The following is a 24,257-nucleotide window of genomic DNA, read 5'->3' as shown; positions in this document are numbered from 1 at the left end:
AGGGGAAGGAACATTTAAGAAAATCCAAAGGGGACAGGAATCGAAAACTACCATTACTGCCACCAGTCACAGGATTCATCAGAGACCACATCTTGCAAACGCTCAGACAGCACGTTGGATCCTGCCATATTCTTACAGTACCAGTTAAAAATCTGGGCACACCTACTCATGGAAAGGATTCTCAGTGTTTCTTCCCCTTCATTTTAGTATAATTATAAAGACATCAAGACCATGAAATAACAAATGGAATTATGCACTAAGCAAAGAAAGTGTTAAATGAAGAATAAAAAAAATTACGGGGGGGGGGGGGGGGCAGATGTTGTGGCTCTGTGGGTCGGTAGAGTGATCATGCCATTGGGTCCTTCAACAAGGCCCTTGACCCCAATCGCCCCAGGAACTGAGAAGGGTCCAGCTGCAGACGCCTGTAGAGTGGAGCTCCAGCGGAAATACGTCACCTCCACAGGAAACACGTGGCCTCAACTCTGTGTCACAGCGAATAAACCCTAACCTTAACCTTAACCCTAACCCTAACCGGAGCTCCACTTTACGTCCTTAAAGATCACGTATTTCTGGTGGAGCTCCACTCTACAGGCATCTGCAGCTAGACCCTCTTGCAGGACCTGGCTGACCCAGCAGTCTTCTCCACGCCATACCCCTGAGATGGCCTCCCCGGGTTCCGGTCCCAGCTGTCCACATACATGCTACTTTTCTTTCACTCTCTGGTCAAACTCCTCCCAAACCATCACTGCTGGGTCTAGGTCACCCCATCACCACACCACCATCCTTCTTAGGCGGCTTGGCGTGTCTTTTGACCGGCGATAATAAATGCTTTATTTGCCATTTGCACAAGTACAGATACATTGTGCTCTCAGTAACTCAGGGGCAGCCAGCGTGGGGCCTCCTGCACCGAGCACTTAAGTGCATAAGACGACATGCTTCAAAAAGCAAAGCTTTACTCCTGTTCTCAGTGTAAAAGGGACGGCTGTGATTTTGTTACGCCGAGTGAGAGATCCACTAGCAGCCTCGCATCTTTCGCTCTCCTCTGCAGCGGTGAGATAAAACTCAGCTCCCACAGCCAATCGAGCAAAGCAGCACCATTAGGGAAGGCAAATGTGTGAGCGAGCACGTCAACAACCAGTAAGTTAGCTGCCTTTCAGGGCCAAAGAGGGCTGAATATTCATATGGAAAGACGCAAGCAGACAAACCAGGGTTTATAGGTCATCATTTAATTATTAAAATGCTGGAGAAAACCCATTTGCTACAGAGACTAACCTCAATAAAAAGTATCACAAACTATTTTTATAAATCTAAAAAGTTAAACCACCAACATGGAAAATACAAAGCTTCAACAGAAGAGAAAAAACAGTAGAAAATGTGGGGAATTTGAAACAGGAGAGAAAGAGAAACTGAAGAAAAAGATAAAAACTGAATTTGAAAAGAAAAGCAGATAATCTCTATAAAAGATGCAAAGTACAGGGGCTGTTTATCACACATGCATAATTAGGACTACAAGTCCCTAAAGTAAGCTAGTCACACCACACCTGGCCTTAGCACAGGGATTCTGAGGACAGAAAGCAAATTCTATGGATGCAGACGACCAGATCAGCTCCAAAGCTGTGGGTATTACTATGAGGTGCCGAAATTGGCCTCTAATCCTGGTGCAACGCATCCTCGCTCTATCCAGTTTGCTTCTTAACGCTGTACTGAGTGTGAATGCAGGCCTTGTGATCAAACACACATTTGTTCCTGACAGGGTTTGTTATGAAAGCCCAAATTCAACAAAATGCACTCAAATGCTCCAAGTTAAAGGTATAAGGAAATAAAGCAGGAAGCCCATTTAGGATGAGCAATCGAAAGATGGAGGGATCTGTGAATGGATATAGAAACCTACCCATTCATCATCAACTGATCCAATATAGAGGGACAGATTGAAGAGTTCTCTGAAGGTTACTTTTCTCCAGTTAAAAAGGTAATATGAGGGCTAAAACATAGTAATTTCTGTTTTCTCCTGAAATAAATATGCGTAACTCTACTGATTAAGACTGATTACCACATATTTGATGGCTTCCGGATACAAACACACACTTGGGTTCAAGGAATGGCACAGAAAACATGACAGAAACATTATCAGCTGACTGAAAAGAAAACAAGCTAGTATCACAAAGAAAGGGAATAGGACACATCAAATGGGGTGGGGTGGGGGGGGGGGGGTCTTAAAGGAGACAGAGCACCAAGCAGTGGAAGGGCAGCAGGTGGAGAGGGGAAGCCTTTGGAGAGGGGGGGCAGGGACGTAGAGCAGGGGACAGAAGGCCTTTGGGGACAGTCAGGCACCTTGGTCTGCAGGGAGAGAAGCATGATGAATAAGGACGATGGCACAGGTGTGACAAGCCACTGCTGAACTGGTGGCTCTCGACCCACAAGTGGGTCCCAGGACCATTGGGGAAAACTGAACATTATTTCTAATGTTTGACTTTGCAGTGCATGAAGAATTGTGTTACTATTCCTACACTATGATCTATTAACCGTCACTGCATAATTTTTTTTTGCAAAATAAATTTGGTCCAAAATTTTTTAAAATTTGGGCCGTGCCTTAATGACCAAGGAGACACGTGGCCCCCGAGAGACACGTGGCCCCTGAGGATGTGGCGGCCGGGAGCCAGTGCTGCAGGCAGAGCCGATTAGCCGCATGTGCTTCTCCGCGTTGAGGTCGGGGAGAGAGCCGCTTCCCGGGTTTCACACTCTGCTCATGCCGGCGGCAAACAGGTGCTACCAGTCACATAACAGGCAGCCATTTCCTGACTAGATGATGATGAGCGGGCAGAGCAGCTGTAGAAACAGGCAGCCTTTATGGGGACACGGACTGAAACCTCACGCCACACACCTGCAGTCTTCCAGGAGAATTTTTTAAATTTCGTATTAGAGCAAAGACACAGACATCATTAATGGTCTGTAGCTCTTTGTACTACAGCTTTTAGGCTGGTAGCAGAGTAGCTGAGGTAGCCTGGAAGAGGGAAAAAGAAAAAAAAAAAGTACTAAATCAAACCCAAACAGTGGATCACCAGGAAACCCACTTGTGTGGGAGAATTGATTTATTTTAATGAAAACAGGAAAAGCAGAAACGGACACGAAAATACGAGGGAAGAATTGCTTTCTCGGCAAAAACACAGAACACTGTTTCATAGCAACCACTAGAGGGCAAAACAAACTGTTAAACCAGCTTCCCTAAAGAACGAACAGAATGCCAGACATGGGATATCCTGGCCACATCCGCATGCTGGTTACCTAGCAACGGTGATACATGGAAGTCCATTCATTGCTCAGGGAAACCAGTTCAGGGCAGTTAAGCAATCCTTCCTACTTGGTGAAAATGACTGCCTGATGGGACTGCAGCACACAGGGACACTAACATTAGCTTAGCTTGGGGGAAGGTGAACCGCACCCTCCTGGAGCCCAGAAGCCACCAGAAGACCACCTTTGACAGGAGCCGTGGCGGAACCTCTGGCAAAGAAAGCACAATTCCTCCATGACTCAAAGACCACAGGACCCTGAATAGGAGAAGCAGTTACAGGACATGGACGATGGGCAAGACTAACTTAGAGGAATGTCAGCCTTCCTAAAATGAGCCAATCCACGTGGTATGAAAATGTATAAGGGCTCCCCCTACTGGCAGGCACTGCAACTCAGCCGGTAGGTTCATGGGGAGCCATTTGACGTGAGGCTGCCCCTTCTGGCAGAGAGAGGAGCTGCACTGCGCTCTCCAGAGTATGGAAGTGTGCTCAGGCCTCTCTGGAGCAAGCAGCAGACCATCAGTGGGGCCAGACTGGATAATTTTGCCAACCAGGAGGGAGGTTGTTCGCAACAATGAGTTTTGCCGAGTGTACCCCCCCATGATAACTTTGGACAAGCGGTAAATTTTGCTGACTGGGGGATGGGATCCCCCCCCCGGAAATGTTTGCTGGTCCAAATACACAGTCTACAGCCAGTGCAGCCCTGCTGTTTGATCTCTTCTAGACTGTACACGATAATTATGAAAGAATGACTTAAGGGGGCGCTCTTTCAGATCAGCAGACCGATGAGGCCACGACGATCCCCCCCGTCCTTCAGGCCAGGCAACAGCGGAGCAGGCGAAGCAGGACCCAGCCAGATTAAATGCACGACCCACTGGGACACTGCTCAGTTCCTGTCACACACACTCTCGCCATGGGAGAAGTCTGAGCCCCTCTCTGATCCTCTGCTCCACTGACCTCTGCTCCATCTGAGCTCCAGGACATCTGAGCACTATACGGTTAAGCCCATAACCAGAACGAAGGCCCACAGAGAGACTCTCCCCTGTGCTCACACACACGGCAAATCAGCACGAGCTTCTGAAAAACCCCGCAAGGCAAATCAGGGACAGACGCCAGACCTCTGGCCTTGGAGAATGTTCTTAAAGCGGCTCCTCCCCAGGGATCATGTGACAGCCACTGCCCAGCAGCCTAGTTACAAACTGCATTATATCACCACCGATACACCAAGAGAAATAAAGGTTCTAGAACCTATATTCAACCATTCCAGTACAGGGCAGAGTGCTATGGAAAGTTCTAAGCTAAATTAAATGACTAGCAATTTCTTTAAAAAAAAAAAAATTATGCTTAACAGGCATCATATGAGAAGACGTCACCAACCACACACATGGTGTTTACGCAGAGAGAGAGACGACACACACCCATGCAATTTAGACAAGCCTCAACAGACCTTTAATACTCCGGTCCAGTGACGTTTCATCTACAGTGACGGCACGGGGGGGTGGGGGAGCCTTCCTCTTGGTGCTTCTCAGGGAAATCTCGGAGAGTCCCCGCATGAGTCGGCCTCTTTCCTAAACGCGAAACACAAACAATATCCCTGAGTTTAGCTTCATTACAAAAACAGTGGTTAATCACTATGCCATGGCTTCAGCAAATTGATATTTAGGTTTCACACCCAGTGAGCCACTGGGGCATCTTAGAGCTCTTATGAGTATTAATATTCAAACAATAAATACTGCTTAAACCACTTTCTCAACTGGTAGGTCGCAACCCGAAAATGGGTCTTGGGACCATTTTCATTGGGTTGCAGGGTGGGTGGGAAAATAAAATAAAAATTGGCTTTCAGTAACTGAGCATAAAAACTAATTTGGGCCGTCACTTAATGCCCAAGGAAAAATGCGGAGAAGCAGCTTAAGTGCAACCCTTTACTCAATGGACACGAGTGCTTCCCAAAAGTCACATGACCAAAGCTTGACCATCCCCGCGCTGTGATGTCATCAGAACTGAGGGAGCGACGTCCGGCAGACCTGACGGCCTTCGGGTGGGACCCCGAGTTTGGCGGGGGTCTCCTGCTGGCTGAGGTCTGACTGGGGAAGGTGGGCAGGTGTGACAGGAGGCGCAGGAGCACGCCTCTTCTTGGACACGTTGGTGCTGGAGCTGTATGAGGGGGCTATGGTCATGCTCTCCGGCCTCTTCCTGGCCAGGACGGGGGAGGTAGCGGCACTCGTGGGTACAGCCTTAAAAATGATTCAAAACAGAAACACTCTCCTAAGAAGCTTACAGAGATGCGAATGTGCCGACCGCACGCCAGAGGAAAGTCCTTACCCACCTGCTCCGTCTTTTTTTTACTTTTCCTGAACAAGCTGCCAAACAGCCCTCGGTTCTCTTTGTCCTTCAGAACCTCCCCCTTTACAGGCGGATTTCTCTCTTCTGCAGCGCAGATACAGAGATGATCAGAGCACAGCTCATCCGCACTGCACACATTGCGACGTTTGCAGGGAATGCAAAAAGCATGCAAATCACATTACAGAACCTTACCCTGATCGACAGAAGAAGCCGGGAAATATGCGTTCACCCCACCTGTTTAGAGAGGGAGCATTACTTAACACGGCACCTTAAAATATCAGCAACAATAGTTCTGTGGTACCTTCAGATTATTAGTGCAGAGTTGGAACTCCCAACTTTAGAGGTGCAAGGCAACGGTGTTCCCACCTGTGTCACCCCCAATTCATATCAGGATTAACAAATAATTAATCGCACCATTGCAGGCAAACACTCAGCAAATACATACACAAGAGATACAGAGGGAGAATCTGGGAATAAAGAGTCAAAGTAATTTTAGGAAAAATCTTGCAACTTGGAAAGAAGTTTGTAATGGTGACGCAAAAACCATCATCCCTGCTGTTAAAAATTTCCCCCTTCCATAAAGCATATGGTTTTATTATAACTTACATGTTCAGACTTCATGCTATTCAGTTTCAGATAATACTCTCTACTCCACATCAATAAAAAAAGGACACACATGTACACACCCCTTTCATTTTAAAATAGTGATACATTTTTTTGCTTTTGTTTAGTACCACCCAATTCGTGCGCGGTTGATCGGGTTGAATGAAATTGTTAGCGCAGATGACAACAGCGCACGCCCGGTTTCAAAACAGGGGTGTGAAAACTTTTATAATTCTTCACCATTTATTGTGGTTGCTGGGTGCGTATGCATTTCATTTGTATACAGGCTTTGAAGATTATAGCCAGCTTCCGCGCACAAGACCAAAGCACATTCAGCACATTTCCTCTTACCTTTAATGTCCCTGGCATAAAGTTCCCGCAAGCCGTAGTCATTTAGAGACCTTGTAAGGTCCAGAGGCTCCTCGGAATTCACGTCTCTCAATAAAAGCGTGGTCTTCGGGTTAAATTCACATTTTTCACAAATGGCTGGTACGAGGCTCTCTAGAGGAGCTTGGGGACTGACCCTCAGAATGGTCTTCTGTGTCTTCTTGTGGTTTATTATCAGGCGGACGGTAGCCTAGTGGGACATTAAACACAAAGTCAGAAAAGCAAAGCTGAAAGGGCACTTGGGAACAGTATACGAGCTAAGCTCCAAAAAGCCAGTAAACAGTATACGAGCTAAGCTCAAACAAGACTGCACTTTAGTCTGCACATATAATTCTATCGCAAACTTTGAATGAAGGTGTGTTGCCACTGGAATTTCAGAGATGTGAACAGGAACAGTAAGTCTGGGTGTTGACTTAAAAACATGTCAACAAAAAGGAAGAGGAAAAAAGAATATTAATTTTACCTCTGGCAAATGAGGGCCTGTCTTTTTGTTCCTGTCTTCCGCGCCTTTAGGTTTTATTAGGATCTTCTCCGCCTCCAAAGAGCCCATCAGAGAGTTGGGCTTGAACTTGATGTCGTTCCTGTTAGCAGAGATGAGCTCGATGGTGTGGCCGGAGGGGTTCAGGCGGTACTGTGCGCACAGTGTGACCAGCAGGTCCATCACAGGCTCGCTGGAAAACACACACAGAAGGTCACAGAGGTTCTCGATGCAAAACAAAACAAGTCAATAACCCACATCATGAAATGAAAACCACTTTTTGCCATATGTTTTTGTTTCACATCCTGTATCACCCCATTGAGACTTCATGGAGGTTTCCAAAATTAACAAGCTAAACAATTATAATGACAGAAACCAGAGATCAGTATTAAATTCAATGAAAAAAAAACATATATTCTGCAACAGTATTTGTTATTAAATCAAATTTTCAACATCAATGTTTAGTACTGGTAGCAAAATAATGACATTGTTCTCCTTGCATTTGGACCAGTGAATAAAGCACCAAGTTACTGGTTAGCTAGCTTAGTGAGTCATTTGACATATTCTGGCAGACGAAAGTCGAAAAGGCGGCTCTGAGAAATGTTGTCCGACTGGGTTGATTTCAGCGACTTTACAGAACCAAATGTACGTCCGCTGCTCAGATCTGTCTCAGGACACCAGCTTTTAAAGTAGCTGAGAAGATCACAGCTTAAGTGACACCAGAGGGCCTGACATCATGGGAAAGGATGATGGGCTAATTGAAACGTCATAACAACCAAAAATGGAAGCAACATATGCCAGATTATAGGCACTAAACTAAACATTTGCTCAGAACAGTGTTCTAGATCAATTTAAGTTTTGTTATCAGCACTTAGGCAATACAAAAGATCCCCATCCAGTCTACACACTATTACACAACTTAGAAACTGATTTAACAAATACTTAATTCTTGAAGTACATTTCTACGGATACAGAAGTAATGAATGCATTTCACCATTTCACTCTGAGGGTATAGAAAATGCAGCCTGAAAGTTATAGAATTACGAGAATAGAAGATGAAGAAAAATCCACAATAAATTGCTTTGGACTCCATTATGGGATGTCAGCGCACAGGTCCCAAGGGGTACAATAAACCAGGTTTTATGCAACAGACTTTCAACATATGAAACGGTGAGTGGATTCCTGTTATTACCGTGCACTTAAGATCTGTGGTGCTCCAGCAAGAAAAATGGAGCCAAGGTAGAAAATTTCACCAAGGAGTATTTCCAATTTTAGTTTCAGGTAGGCTAGATTGGCTTTTTTCAATCCGGTCCTCGGGGACCCACAAAACAGTTCACATTTTTGCACCCTGGGAGGGAGCAAAAATGTGGACTGCCTGGCAGGAAGCTCGGAGGAAGCAAAAACAGACTGTGTGTGGGTCCCCGAGGACTGTATTGGGAAGCACTGGGCTACATTATGGGGTGTTTAAGCACCGCCATGATCCTGTGATTCACAATTTTAATGGTGCAAAAGCGGGCAAAGGGAGTTACATAGGATCACACTGCACCACTCTATTGCCAGAAAACATGAGTAAAACTTCATAGGTACCTTAAACGTAGAGAAAGACAAGGGTGTATACAACTATTTCAAGGAAACGAACTCAACCTCTCTAAACTTCAGTAAATTATTGCACACGACATCACATGCAAAAAGAACTCATTAAAAACCAGTATGAAATGAAACATATTTAAACATATACTTAAAGTCTGGGAATTACACGTGACCTAAGTCCCAGTTGGAACAAGTGTCACTGTCATTCTTTCTTAATCCAGATGCAGGTCTGGGCAACAGGAAATAATAAGGCTGCCTTAAGCACTGCAGCAATACAACAACAATGATTTGCATAGCCAATCTGCCAGTAGCAGAAAAACGTAATACACGAGACATAAATTCACAGCAGCTAAATACTGGCAGTGAATTACTGAGTCCACAAATAAAGCTCTTTGTGATGACCTCAAAGGCCCATTATGACTTTACTACTCCAACAGTTATAAATACAAAGAGCTAGGTAATTGTTATGTATTTTCCTTACGCATGTTCCCATACACTTCAGTACCGCCATTTCCCTCCGACATCCAGCCCGGAACGGCACCCCCGGCACACGCATCACTTCCTGTACGCTTTAAGACACAAACGGAGGAAATGTCCCTCACCTCCCATTGATGATGGCCGTCTTCTCCACCCCTCCTGGCAGAACCACAGCCAGCTTCAGCTCCCTGTTGCCCAGGTTCTCCTTCTGATCCATGGCTGCTTGCGGAAACCCTAGCGATCCCTGTGGGGGCTGCGGACCATCCAAGCACGTGGCCGCAGGTGGCACGGGGGGGGCTCTCCTTTTGGACGATCTTAAGAAAGGGGAGAGGAAGGAGTGGGGGGGGAGGGGCAGAGGCCGTTGAAATATACGTGTAAGTCATGGAGCTGCAGGGCATTCTTCTTGAGGGTATTAATTCGGTAAGTGACTGTCTCAGCACACACGTCATTCACACACACCTCAGTGACAGAGCATTAATCTGCACTGTCAGGGATTTCTGTCACGCAACAGTGTCCCACGGGAGGTAGAGGGTGGAAGCACAACGTAGGGAAACCGTACTACAGGGGCACTGTTCCGGCCTTAAGAGCCTCACGACTGATCAGAGGCATAAGACACCGGTTATGCTAATCTACAAAAATGGAATTCACTTGACAGCTAGCCAGGGGAGTGCTGGATTTGAAAAAAAAAAAATGTAGGTTGAATGCTCGACCTTATTCATAGTCACTGTTTACTGTGCTTGATATTTGCATTGCACTGCAAGTCGTTGTAGGGGAGACAAGCAAAAGAAGTGTCTTTGAAAACAGTCTCCCTCACAAACTACCACTAGTGTAATTTCCTCAACGCAGATGATTATTGATAAGAAAAGTCTAAACATCTCATGATTCGTTTTCTGTAAATTATGTTTTTAAAGCATGCCTTACAGCGAATACTTAAACACCTTCAGCTTGCAGTTGGAGATACCTCTGAAATCATTCTCTCAAGATTTTTAGCACCTCAGAAAACACCTTAAATAAAAGAGGAATTATATCATTCCAATTTAAGAGACTGCAGGTATTAAGCGGGAGTGCCCTGGATGACTTTATAACCTGGTCACAAGACACAGCAATGGGCACAATCGCTTGTTTATTTAGCAGGGAAGAGACTAAGCAACCCTTAAACAACGAGGAGAATAAAATCCTTCATGCCCTGGTGTAAAGAGATCAGAATGTAGTTAGAAGTATGGGTGTGCGATTTGATATTAGATCATGAATGATTAAAATGTCTCCATATTCTGCCTTTACAGAGATAATTTGTATCGCACTACAGCGCACATACTGTCTGTTGAGTTCCATGGCTCATACACGCATCTAAAGTTGTTTTGCCGGCCAAATCTGTTTCGAAACACCAATAAACTGGTAGTAGCAAACAGCAGGTAGTGCCTTGGACCTCTTCCTCTCTCCCTTTCATGCCCTCGTCCCAGTGTGCAGCACGTTCCCTGTTCTGCAAGGTAGAGCTAAGACGATATGGAGGAGTTGGTAGCTAAAAAGAATTCGATAACAGTAATATGGAACTTGTTTGGATTTTCCAAAACCGACATGCCACAAACAAATTAGTTGCACAATTTGCAAAAATAAGGTTGGCAAGTCGGATGACAGCACGAAGGACCTTATTCACCACCCCAAAACCCCAAAGGAAGACACCTGGAAAAGTGTGCAGAATGTCCTCCTTTTAGGTTTAATTACCTTATAGGGCCATATTTTTAAAAAATAGGGGAAGCAGCTTAGTTGTACTGTTCAGTAACTTGCAAATTAGTCATGAAAAAAAATCATAATAACATTGATCGTGATCCTGCTTGAAGAAAAAAAAAAATCATATGATATGATTATTCTTGCCGTATCAGCCACCCCTACTCAGAAAATAGTCCTTTTGAATGATTTCCCTATCGAGTGATATGGAAAAGCTGGGCTGGGGCATTGGGAGTGTTTATCAATGTCCATAGCATGAATAAAATAAGTAACACCCCCCCCCCCCCAACACCATGTTAGGCTTAGATTATGTTTACAAGGCAAGGCTGTAAGGGGTCTAAAACAGTCACAGAATGATTGTCAGTCAGATTTAACCCATGAGTCTCCATGCAAATACAACAACGAAAAAATGCTAATATAGGCAATTCTTTATTACAAAAATGTAACCTGGCTACGTAACAAACAACATAAATGTAACGTTTTTACATCCAAGAGCTCCAGTAGTGGATTAAGCCACAATTCCAAGATGAAGAAAATAAACTACTGAAGCTACAGCCCTGAAGTGAATAAGCAAATATACAGCTGGTTAGCAGGGGGTGGGATGACATCCTTCACATGCGATACGCTACATGGCTGTGGGTAATGGATATTACTCATAATAATACTCTAACAGCATGATATGTTTACAAGATATTACGAAACACAAACGTGAAAAATACTCTGATGCCCAATGTTTAACACACCAAATAAAATACCACTTCTTGGAAAAGCTAGAGTGCTGAAATGGAAATTATGAATGTCCATCATAAATTTTTTGCTTTTAATCATTTATGAGCTTAACATTATGCCCAAAAGTTTATGGCTAGATATAATGGAACGCGTGCATTTCAGAAGGGATTCTGCTCACTAAAGGGCCTGTTTAAGTTTGACTACAAACAGCTGTTAAAATTGGTGCTGCCTGGGGGGACGAGCTCGACAATTTCTCTTTATTAACTACAGAAACTTGTTTCAAAGAAAAAAAAGCAATGGCATTTTATCTTCCCATCAAATGTTGAAAACTTAAAAAGTCAGGTTGAAGAGAAAGCTAGCCTTCGTTATAACATATGGCTAGATGACTTAAAGCTAAAGACATTTTAGTGTGTAATTTAAAATGAAATCATGAAGAAAGAACTTCACAGTGGAATTTGAGAAATTCACCCACTGGATAAGCTCCTTGACACCACTCGGTTGGAAGGATTAAAACCAAATTGCTTCTGAAGCTGTGCTCCTCAAAGTTGGGACTGCCAATAAAACATACCTTTTAAGAATTTAACACAGTCATATTGCATCTTATTTTAGAAAAAAAAAATAACTTGCTGCAATGCAATAGCCAGCCAGCCCCTGCGGTCCACTGCCAGGGCCTCACAGGGGCCACATGAGCTTCTTTTTTTAGCCAATCCAAGAGAGAATTAAAAAAAAAAAATGTAACGTTAATTGTCTTGTAATCGGTGTTGGGGGATGAGGTGCCAGCGATGAAACCGTAAGAAGATTTCAGCTGCACAGTTTCTGAAATCCCAGTGAACCGTGTCTTCTCCCCTGAAGTACAGGCACTTGAGGGAGAGGAAAATGCCTCACCTGACACAAACAGTAAATTACTGCCACTCACATATGTTTTCACCCCAAAGACCGGCCCCAAGACAGAAACCAAGACAAAACACAGCCCCTTAAGCCATACTATTGAGCTTCCGTGTATTTCAGCTGTAGACATCCAGCAAACAAACATTTGCAAATATCTAAAGACAACACACTGCAGACAGCATGTTACCAGCACATGGGTGTAAAGTCCAATATTCAAGGTTGTGCAAGTTTACATAAAGTTCTCCCCTTTAAATACTGACATTACCCCTTATATCTTCTCTCTACAGCACATCAACCATACAGACCAATACAGTTAGTGAACGTTTATTTAAGAATAGTGAAAGCACGTCTATTGCCGTCTAAGCTATATGGCATATATGGCATGGGTTATACAATGAACTGGAATGTCTTCCCTCACTGGTCATAATGCAAAAACAATGCATGGTACATAATCATCACAAGCAAATACCAAAAATTAGTGAATACATAGATACTTGGATCCCTAAGCAATATAAACAGCGTCTGTGAGAACAGTGGCCTGTACTACGAAGCGGGGTTACTGGCTTATCGGGGTAACTTGTTGGATTTAAGGTAGTCTGGGCAAAATGTAAGTGAGCGAATATGAAGACCATTTAAACTGTGGTACCTTAAATCCGACAAGTTACCCCGATAAGCCAGTAACCCCGCTTCGTAGTACAGGCCACGGGAGATCAGGTCGACTGCACACATACTTGTTATGTACATGTGTGTAGATGTGTGTGTGTGTGTGTGTGTGTGTGTGTGTGTGTGTGTGTGTGTGTGTGTGTGTGTGTGTGGGGGGGGGGGGGGGGTTGTTATCTCAGTCTCCGGAGGCAATGACTCTTTTACCATATTTTTCTGGGATCACCCATCGCAGCGGTGCGGCGCTGGCGGGAGCGGGTCCGGGCGGGAGCTGGAGCATGTCCGGACAGGCCCGGCTCCGCATATTCCTACCGGCAAAGGCGCTCTTATTGGACTCCCTGGCAAGCGCCCCGCAACTGCTTTTCCACACCCACAAACTGCTCATCGTAAATCTACGGATCGGCGGCGCTGGAAATAAGACGAAGGGGTTGCGATCTGCCGCTTGCCCGAGTACACAGCACTTACTTCCCAGTGTCTTTCACCCCCCAAAGGGCCAACACCCGCAAAGGTATGCCGAAATCCCAACCTTAATTTACCCTCCAGAAACGGCAAAAGGCAAAACATATATTCCTATGCAGAGAGGATCGTCTGAAGTGATGCTGTTGTCAAATAGCACATACGTTTGACCCCCAGATGTATTCACAGCCTAAACGTGTGAAATATATACTCTCTTCCCATTAGAAAACCACTAATATATGCTCGGAAGTAGGCTAACATAAAATATACACGGAAATAGCTGCCATGCCGATAAAACATCAGAGTAAGCATGTTAAAATACATTTTAGTATATAAACGTGTTCATCTAAATTTTAGAGGAGATGGACTGTGATAATGTCACACAATCTGCTGTCCTCATTACTCTCCCTGGTTTGTTATTCAGAGTTTCTTACAAAGATGGATCAGTTGCACCTGCTTCACAGGACAAATGCTGCGATCAGTGTAACGCGGACCGTCCACATGGGACTTTGCAACTGTCTGGGTTTTGTTCAAAGCATCGAAGTGAAACTGAACTGATACGCATGCTGTGTGTCTGTGTGTTTAATTTGAGGTCACCTTTACGGATCCAAGAACAAGACCGAACTATCAGGCCCGAAAACATTATCCGGATCGCGCCTTTTAAGACTGTTACACCGCTACCCCAGCGTCCAAAGTTGTGGTATCGTCGTATTAAATGTAATAGCCTACTTAAATACAATTAAGTAAACACAACAACATATCAATAAGGTAACAGCTATATTAAACTTAAAAATAAACCCCATAAGTAAATCCGAAGAGCCCCACCAAAAAAGAAAAACCACAACCTTCGGCACAGTCTTACCTCGCCGGACCGACTTTACTTCTCCGACACTTAAAGCACTGAGACAGCGAACCTGCGGTAAGTCAATCAAGCAAAAACTCTGCACCGCCCTTCCTCCGCGAGATCGTTCGCAGAACAGCCCCCGAAATCTGGAAGGTAGCAATGGAAACCGTGTAATTGCTGGAGTAGATATACAGGTAATTACATGTTCAGTTTTATTTGCCCATATAATGACTAACGTCGATGAACCGCACAGAATAACGCTTATGTGTAGAAATAGGACTTTTTAAAAGACTCATTGTATCCTGGCGCTTTTGCGTACTGTGACACACGTAGTTTAGTGCGTATCTTTTTTTAAAAAAAATAACTTATTAAGCTTGAAGCATTTCACCAAATAATGTTAAATCGACAGTAATTGGGCTTTTCGTTTTCTACGCTGCAACGTAACGGGATGCATTATCGCGCTAACACATATCAAAACGAATAAAGAACCAAATTTGAAACACTCACACTACGATCGAGTTGCATTAATAAGTTTCGCCGAGAATGCACATTGGAAGTATCCAGGCGTAGTAAGAAGCTGCCGTCCTGCAGTCCTTGGGGAAAGGGGGGGCTCAGAAGTCCGAAAAATATGCAAAGGCACCTTCCTCTACGAAAAGGCAACACCCTGTGTATTTTAGGCAGGGATCGGTCAGGCATATCCCAGCAGCTGTATATCACACCGAGCGCCGTGGGGGCCGGTGCTCAGTCCGTCACGCCTTATAGGGATCATACACGTGCTGAGACGCATCTGCCTGGGCGGACGCTTATACAGCCAAAGAAAAGTAACCCCACATGGGTCCCCTGGGCCCTCTGTGATAGAAAACACACGCATTTGTATTTTTAAATGCTATCTTACACCCGGAATCGGTACATCTATTGAAAAACCATTAAAAAGTCGCAAAAAGTCTGTCGTAATAATATTTAATTATAATGAGTTATTTCCCTTATGACAGCAAAAGATACTAAGAAGAAAATGTTTCCATTTAACGATTAAATATGAAGACATAGTTATATATCATTTAAAACTGCCCGGTGCACTCAGTCTGATTCAGTAAAAAGATTCAATAAAATGCTTTGGTAAAAAAAAAACATACCTTGTGACACATTGTCACAAACCCTGAAGTTATTAACGCACTGACAGAAAAGTCACATTACTAAGTGACGTTAAGCCTATAGTAAGCTTGTAAACTGGCAGCACAGGCGGATTAGCTTCCCGTGGAAGCAGCCCCGACACATGCGATGAGCAGACGATTTCAGCAGCAAGTCGGATACTGCTGTAGCGGTGTTACTTCAGGTTCTTGCCTCTCTTGTGGAAACGTTACCTAAATGTTTGTCTCCTGAGTTCTCAGAATACGGGGTAGTGTCTGTTTTACACAGGGGCCATCTTGTCGGCTCACCCTGCCTTGTGACATGATCATATTTGACCACCTATCCGTATTTATACCACAGTCTGAACCCCTGATCCTATCCGCAGAAGTTCTTCGGCACAGTGTTAAGAGGGTCCCTGAGGATCCTGGGCCGCTAATCAGCTTTGTCCCATGGTGCAACCTGAACTTCAGATTTTTCCCTGCCTGACACTCCCTTTTGCACTGTGAGGGCGATCAGGTGGGTGTACCTGTTCCTCATTAAATTTCATATTTGATATTACTTTGAATTCTTGCTAAATTCCTGGTATTCTTTAGCAAGCAGTAACCAAAAACGTTTGATCAATTCGCATGTATACATTTGCTTCTTATCAGACGGTGGGTGTAATTGTCGCAGTGCCTGTTAAAGGATGATTCATGGATATACTTCTGGGAGATCACTATGTTGTGAATTGTGTGTAACAAACAATGAAGCATGTCATAACAAAGGCTGGTCTGTGCATGCATGCCTCAGCAAGATTGTTTTCACTTCAATTAGGCCCTTTTAGGGGTGAGGCTGCAACATTCTGTGCGGTTTCTAATCTTAGCATTCTAGCCTTTGGTTGATGATGGTGTTGCTTGTTCTCGCCGTGCAAGGTAAACATGTTATCAGTGGCAAACTCACACTCAACGTGTCTCCCGGTCTGATGTGTAGCCTGACACCTCTCTGCACCTTTTGTAGGAGTGATTCGCTTGGCATCACAATCTGATAGAGGCTATGGATGGTGTCCCACTCCGTCTCCCAAATCAAAGCCCTGCGCTCTGAAGGGATGTGGAGGAGCAGGTCTGTACGGGAGGCACCAGCAAGCGATGCTCCAGAGAATCTCCATCTGGTGAAACTTTGTGATCTCGTCGTGTTAAACATTGATGGGTGGAGGGTGGATGTGACATCATCTGTTACCAGTAAATGGCATTCATTGACATGCATTGAAACGATTGAATTTATGCTGTCAAATCAGGGGGGATGTTTCATTCAAATCATGAGTCAAGATTTAGTGTTGCCCACAATTTACAAAAACGTTTCTTAGGACACGCCCCCACAAACTGCCCATTTAAGGCCACAAGGGTGATATCAATCAGTATGTATTCAGTGAGACAAAATGATACATGCACCCATCTCTGCTTGAATACTTCACAATTAATGAACTGAACACAATTAATTTTCTGCAAAGCACCTCTGTGTCCTTCCTGTGCTGTATGAGTTTATCAGAGCTCACTTGTTTCCTCCTGGAGTTAAAAGACATGCAGTTAGGCTTCTCTAAATTGCCCATAGTGTGAAGATGCATGTCTGTGCCCTGCAATGGACTGGCATCCTGTGTGGGGAGGTAACCCTGCCATGTGCTCGGACTTTCCTGGGATCAGCTCCAGGCTCTCGCTGCAAATCTGTGCGGGATAAGAGGTCAGCAGATGGATGGAAGTTAGGAGAGATCCTGAAGGTTCATGATGCGTTCGCTGACTGATAGCAGGAAGGACAAGCAGTGCAAATGCACTCTGCGTCACAAGCCTGGCCCCAGGGCCACAAGCCTTCCTGATTGGTCTACTGCATTTGTCCCTCCGTGTTTAGGTGAGTAAACTCATTTTTCACGGTTCACGCCGCAAAGTGGGCTCACACTTCAGCGGGCGAGGAGTCCGCGTGCCCGCCGAACTGTGCGAGCCTGCGGCGTTTCCCGCTCGCTCTGTAAACAGCATTTGCAGTTCCTTCTAAATATTATGGCTTTTGTGTTGCCGTGCGTCACATGTGGGTCTGGGCCTGTCAGTGGAAACCGGTGAGCTATGGTTTGGTAGGAATGTGTTGTCAAGCCGGTTTATGCTCTGAACAGGTGGCCCACTCTATACGCTGCCACTCCAGTCTAGAATGTCTGGATGTTCAGCAAGTCCAAGAGCTTCTCGAAACATCAATGGGAACATCTCCTTTAGCCTAACTAGTAGAGTCATGGGCTCAAATGAGCTCACAAATTGTAATACTTTCCTTTAGTGTAAGTTATTTTGGATAAAAGTGTCAGAAAAATAAATGAATTGTGATTGGGTTGGTCTGAGACTCAAGTAAGCCCCCAAGTAAACCTCCTGCAGCCTGCCCCCTTTATAATGAAACATTTTCATTATTAAACAAAGATTAATTCTACCTATAGTTCATATTCTCCTAATAATCATTATGCAGTTGAATATTTAACCTGAAGTACAGTGGTTATGTAATATAAATAACAATTAACCAAATCCTTTTTAAATCACAGGCATTTATTATTGATTTATTGGAACTGGAGTTAAATAAATGGGACAGTAGTGGCTGCGCTCATTAATATAAAATCTCCCAGCAGAACCCATTTGATTAAGCCAGTTCAGACATGCTGCGGATTGCATAACCACCCCCCCCCATCACATAATCCGCTCGATGACTGACAAGATGCTTCTTTGAAAACACAGTGAGCGGGAGTTTTTGTTTGCTTCCATGGAACCCCTTGTACATGTGAAAGCGCCTCTCCCCAGACTATGGAACCTCTTAGAGCAGAACCCTAAGGGTCCCCCATGGGAGGTACCAAATGTTTTTTGTTAGTCTGAACAATTCCTTTTCATTGCCAAATAAAATCGTGTGTTTGTCTTGTGATGGACTGCCACCACATCCAGGATTTCCCTGCCTTGGGCTGTACACAGGGCGGGGGCACAGGGGCACTGACCCCAGCTGAAAGCTGATTGGCCCCCTCATCAATTCAAAGCATTTCATTGGCTAATAAGGTTGGTCCTTCTGTATGAATCATGACCCCTCTTATGCACCTCTGTCCTTGTCTCCTGTGTTTCCGAGTGCTGGCTTCACCCTTTCAATGACCTTACACTGAATAAGCTATTTAGTAAGAGGTATGGATACCCTGTATTATATTGTATGATTACTCATGAGAACAAAAAAACTTTTAGTTTTCCAATATATTAATTTATTTTACAAAGTCTTGATCTTCTCTTGACCAGTTATTCATAAAAATATAGTTTTATACAGAATGACACTTACAAAAGGCGTATGCTGTAATCTTATTTTGCCCTGCTTTCCAGTATTTAAACCATTATTTATCCTGCATCATTCACATAAAAGGTCAGCTTGATACCTGAGACAGGGAAACAGTGACCTTTAGACAATGACTCATTCGAGTTCCCTGCGCCTGGCGGGTCCTGCAAGCTGGCTGCAGCCCGACAAAGCTTTTCTGATATCACCAGGCCCCTCAGCCACCCCCCCCCCCCCCCCCCCCCCGTGCTCAATGAGTGCGATTTCACCTGGGAACACACCTCACTGGAAGTTTGGCCACACAGTAAGTTCCATATAAAACATCTCAGAATATCTCATGTTCAATATCTTGTATGTGAAAAGATGAAAAGTTCTCACATATAATTACATTAACTGAAGTTTGTGTGTGTGTGTGTGTGTGTGTGTGTAGTATACAATCATCAATGTGTATGTCTCCATTATGAGTACAGAGGTAGCTGCCTCATTAGGTAGCTCTGCTGCATTGCACGTCCTGGGCTGGGCTGCTTGAAACTCACCCCCTGCTCTCTGTGTGGATTTTGCATGTTCTCCTTCCTCCAGGTCTTCTGGTTTCCTCTCTCAGTCCAACGACATAGAAGTGGGTGAAATTTCATCTCTGAATTGCCCATGCAGTCTGTGTATGTGTGAGCGGGTTTACCTATCCTTATGGGGACATAATGTCCCCGTAACGTGATAAATATCCGTTTTTTTTCCCTTATGGGGACCGGTTTCCTGGTCCCCATAAGGGAAAACTCTATTTTATAAAAATCGGTGACTGCTATGAAAAAACTAAAAATGCAAAAACTCTTGTATTTTGTTAGGTTACTTATGGTTATGGTTAGGACAGGGTAGGGGTTAAGGTTGTCATAGTTAGCGTTAGCATTTTTCCCATTGAAATGAATGAGCGGTCCCCATAAGGATATGTTTACCCTACATGTGCGTGCGTGTGTGTGTGTGTGTGTGTGTGTGTATTCGCCCAGCGATTGAGTTGTGTCCCATGCAGACTCTCCCCTACCTTGTCCCTAATGGTGACTGGGGCCCCATTCTCGTGACTCTCTCCGGGATATGCAGTTGGAAAATGGGTGGGTAGTGTATATTTCCCTAGTCATATTCCTAGTGTGTATGCAGATTTTTTTTTTCCACCCAAGCTCTTAATTAGGGTGGATCAAATCCATAGAGTACCCTGACCTAACAGATTACAAGGTGAAAATGATAGTCACCTTTGTGCTAGCTAAAATGTAAAACTTGGTCACTCAACTCAATGTACTTGAATTACAATGATAAAGCAAAACCGCTAAAGAGCTCCCAGTATAAAATAAATATCTCCTTCTGTGTGGATTCAGTGAACACCCAGATCAGGCCCATTAAATGCAAGCTGAGCTGGTAGAAAAACCAGCATGCATAAAGCCTTCCCTCAGGACCTTCCATTAGTATGAGCTCTTCTTCATCTGCAATTTAAGGTGCCGCATGATTCAGGGCTGGGTTTTGATTGGATGTTGCTAGGGGTGGAGTTTTACATTTTGGGAGAGCAGCCATCCCAGCTGGGAATTAGGTCCATATCAGTAATAGTCAGGGTGAGTTGGTTTCCAATGGGCAGAATATTATCTAGATCAACGTGGTATGTTGATAACCTTAGGGTACAGATACAGGCAGACATGAGTATCCCATCAAGTTCTGCCAAAATTTCCTAAAAGAGAAAAGGAATATAGTGCAGCAATATATCTGCAGCATTTACTAATATATGGGCTACATGCATTGGTAGTAATAGACATCTGGTTGCAGTCTCTGGTTTTGAACTTGCATAGAACCTAAGAAGCAGGTCCCCACCCACAAGAGCAAGGAATTCCCTCGGGGGGATTACAGCCTGACCTCTACGCAGCCCCACATAAAACATGTTACAGCCACGGTAAACGCTGCCTGCGGCAGGAATACAGTGTATACAGTGTACTTCACCTCTGCATCTCCAAGGTCATGCCTCTGACCAGCAGAGTAGAGTCTAAGCTGGTTCCTCTTCCCTGTAAATACCGGGGCTATGCCTTGTGCAGCAGGCATGATGAAATGCACGACACCAGCAGTAATGAATGGAGGTTTACTGTCGCAGAAACACTGTGGGTGTAACGTGCTATCTGAGGCCCACCCTGAGCTGACTGTTTAAGGTTGTGGATGGACTTGACAGCAGCTACAACTGCGTTTCCAGGGGCTAGACTAGCAAAGGGGCATTAGGGCCTTGCAGAGGATTCTGAACGTGTGGAAAGCAAACACACAGCATACATTTAGGGCAACAGTGAAACAACTGTTGAAGGATTTCCCCTTGAGTTATAATTATGCCGATTGCTCCACATCCCCTCGACACAAAGGCACTTTGTCAGGTTTCAGGTTCCAGACAATGCTGCAAACATCTCATCGACTCCCTGACAGGTAGCAATTCACATCCCAGACAGCAGGGGTCATGCTGGTTAAAGACATGGCCTCCTAACTCGAACTTACAGCTGTAACACCAAGGTGTGACATTCTTGAGCAGAACAATTCTCACTATCTCCATGACAGGGACATCTCTAGAGATTTTGGGCCCCATAAAGCATATCATATTGGGGCCCCAAGGCAGAGCAATACAATAACGTTCCAAATTTTGGAGTCATCCTAACCCCTTGCCCCTTTACAGTGCCACTGCCCCTGCAATATAAACACAGTATATATTGCAATATAAACACAGTATATATTGCACAAAAAGTGTTCATTAGATTGCATCAATAATTCCATTCTTGTTTTCTACTTTTGGAGCATTTGCATGTGTTTCAGGTTACGCATAGCACATTATACACAAGATCACAGTCTGATATAGTACCTATATATAAATCTTAACAATAAACAAATATTTCTGCATGATCTAGGAAGGTGAATGTTAAACACAGAAACCTGTTTGGCTACCTAGTATTAGCCAATACAAACTGTGGAAATGTGTCTGTCTCTCTCAGGGTTTTCGAGTACTGTTGTTCAGGTTTCTAAACCACCTTCCATGCAGTTTAGTTTTAAAATGAACAGTCTTTGTCTTCTCATAGGTTTAAGATCACAGTCAAATCTGCCCTAAGTCCTAACACGGTGCTTTCTGAGAGCTTTCCTCTTCGCTCCAAGCTGTGCCTTGTGTGGCCAATCTGCTGCTATTTCTCCTGAGTCCAGACACATGCTGACATGTCTGCTCTTCTGACATACAGTACCTCAATCCCCAGATCGCCTAAGTGCTGTCATCATACAATCCCCGCCCCCCCAAACTGGATTACACAGAGATCTATAATGGACCAGTAATTCAAGATATAAACTGGATGGATGCTGGTAAAAGCAGAAATTGATGTACTTGGCTGTTTTGTGTATAAATAGCATTTTAGCTAATGGTACTTAGAAAGAGATACTATACACATAGGGCTAAATGCATTTCAGGGAACTGGATTATGCATGTGAAATTCCAGTTAAATTTGAGTAAACAGCCCCATGGCTGGCACCAAAATAAATGAAAATGATCACTTCCTAGTCGTGTAATTAAGAGCTGTTTCTGTGGAGGCTTCCTGTGTCACAGCACTGTAGTCTGACACTGCTCTCAGTTTACTGCTGTGAACCTCGTGCTTTTTTTTTTTTAACCATGTGATCCATTGCTCTGCCACTCCGGGGCATTAACCGCAGTAGAAGCGTCATGATGAAGACATCCTTCACTCCGCAGAAGCAGAAGAGGCGGAAGCTGGCAAACTGCCACAGTTCTATAAATGCCAGCCCCCACTAGACATACGGTATAGGGGTTGTACAGTAAAGCTGAAACACCCCTTGCAGATATAAGTCCTGCATAGTGGCCAGAGGAATTTTGATCCATTCCTCTTGCAGAACAGTGCCCAGGTCAGTATGTGATGTTGGTGGAAGAAAACGTTTCCTGACTCGCAATGGGCAATGAGGCACCCATCTAGAACGAGTAGCGAGCCTAGGGAATGCTATGATATTGCTGCCCAAACTACCACTGATCCACCCCCGTGCTGCACTCTGGGTACGCAACAGTCCATGTGGTAAGCCTCTTTGGGGCTTCTCCACACCGTAACTCTCCCAGACGTGGGAAAGTCAGTGAAGGTGGACTCACCGGAGAACAATACATCTTTCGCATTGTCTAAGGCCAAGATATGCGCTGCATGCACCATTGAAACTGACTAGCAGCCCAACCATGAATATTGACCCTGTAGAGCTCCTAATGATTGGTACAATCAGGAGAGTTGAGGTCTGCATTGAATTCTGCAGTGAATTGGGCAGTGAATTGGGCAGCTGTGGTTTTATGTTTTTTGGATACAACACAGGTTAGTACCCGGGGATCCCTTTCAGACAGCTTCCTCTCTCGTCCTCTTAACTCCACAGTTACTCCTGTTGGATGTGGCCCATCCTTTGCGATGATATGCCAACATTACCCTCTATACCGTGGCTCTTGATACACAACAAAGATTCGCCGTCCTGGTCACAGACACACCAGCGAGATGCGCACCAACAATTTGTCCTCTTTTAGACTCTGACATGTCTCCCATTAAGTTACATAGATTGCAATATTTTATGTATAGCTGTGCTATTGCTCTGCTAATTCAACCTTCACACTCTGTTCTTAGTGATGGAATGTGCAATCAGTGAAGACTGGCCACCAGGTCACGCATATTTAAGCATGAAACCTCACGCAATACTGACTAGTTGCTTCAGTTTCATTGTCTAACCCCTGTACATGTCACTGAGAAAAAAGGGAGGAGATACGGCAGAAGGAGCCTCTTTCAGCGGGCCTGGGATATCTTCTGTGCGTCCATCTTCCTAGTCTCTCCAATGAAGCACAAGGCAGGGGAACACCCTGAATATGGCACCATTCCATCACAGGCTAATAATGACAGATCTTGCTGAGTAGATAATTACAAGGGTGGACCAAGTAAAAGAATCATCTAATAATGCATTATTATCATTGACCTAACAAACAGAATGACCTTTAGAACAGCTTCAGTTATTGTAGGAATGCGTCATGGAGGTCATGAACTGTGTGCATTGTGAACCAGCAAAGCCTCCAGTTTTCTAAGAGATGGAAGAGGTGCAGATCTCTGTACTCCATATCTTCCCAAATGGGTTTCATGATGTTTAGATGTGGTGACTGGGAAAGTCATGGAGGTCTCCTTACTAAATACACTTGATCCTATTACAGAACTCCAGTAAGATGGCTATATATTCATTAGCCCTTTTGTGACCAAACAGAGCCAGTAGCACTGGAAGTAGGGTTGCTGAGGTTGCTGTTGCACCCCCCCTGGTTGTTGGTGGAAATGCAGTATCAGAATACTGTAGGTGA

General features: G+C 44.4%; 1 protein-coding gene and 1 long non-coding RNA gene across 7 annotated transcripts in view; one reads left to right on the top strand and one right to left on the bottom strand.

The window, feature by feature from the left end:
• Nucleotides 1-24,257, bottom strand: part of LOC111852274 (cordon-bleu protein-like 1) — a 33,033-nt gene that overhangs the window by 3,900 nt on the left and 4,876 nt on the right. For 3 of the 6 annotated variants that reach the window (XM_023827970.2, XM_023827973.2, XM_023827972.2), the window contains exons 3-9: nucleotides 9,291-9,479; nucleotides 7,084-7,291; nucleotides 6,585-6,810; nucleotides 5,823-5,864; nucleotides 5,614-5,714; nucleotides 5,312-5,521; nucleotides 4,735-4,855 (exon numbers count right to left, since the gene is read on the bottom strand). In XM_023827970.2, coding sequence (XP_023683738.2) covers nucleotides 4,735-4,855; nucleotides 5,312-5,521; nucleotides 5,614-5,714; nucleotides 5,823-5,864; nucleotides 6,585-6,810; nucleotides 7,084-7,291; nucleotides 9,291-9,479 — 1,097 coding nt within the window. Of the gene's footprint in view, nucleotides 1-4,734; nucleotides 4,856-5,311; nucleotides 5,522-5,613; nucleotides 5,715-5,822; nucleotides 5,865-6,584; nucleotides 6,811-7,083; nucleotides 7,292-9,290; nucleotides 9,480-13,374; nucleotides 14,129-14,485; nucleotides 14,614-14,974; nucleotides 15,211-24,257 lie in introns of those variants that run through there. The other 3 variants (XM_023827976.2, XM_023827975.2, XM_023827977.2) reach the window with 3 other exon arrangements.
• LOC111852275 (uncharacterized) lies at nucleotides 14,556-16,830 on the top strand. The gene is made up of 3 exons (XR_002840199.2): nucleotides 14,556-14,661; nucleotides 15,981-16,111; nucleotides 16,592-16,830. It is a non-coding gene; the product is annotated as an uncharacterized lncRNA (long non-coding RNA).

This window comes from Paramormyrops kingsleyae, chromosome 16 (genome assembly GCF_048594095.1).
Source record: "Paramormyrops kingsleyae isolate MSU_618 chromosome 16, PKINGS_0.4, whole genome shotgun sequence".
NCBI lineage: Eukaryota > Metazoa > Chordata > Actinopteri > Osteoglossiformes > Mormyridae > Paramormyrops > Paramormyrops kingsleyae.
This window is presented reverse-complemented; position numbering and strand designations above follow the sequence as displayed.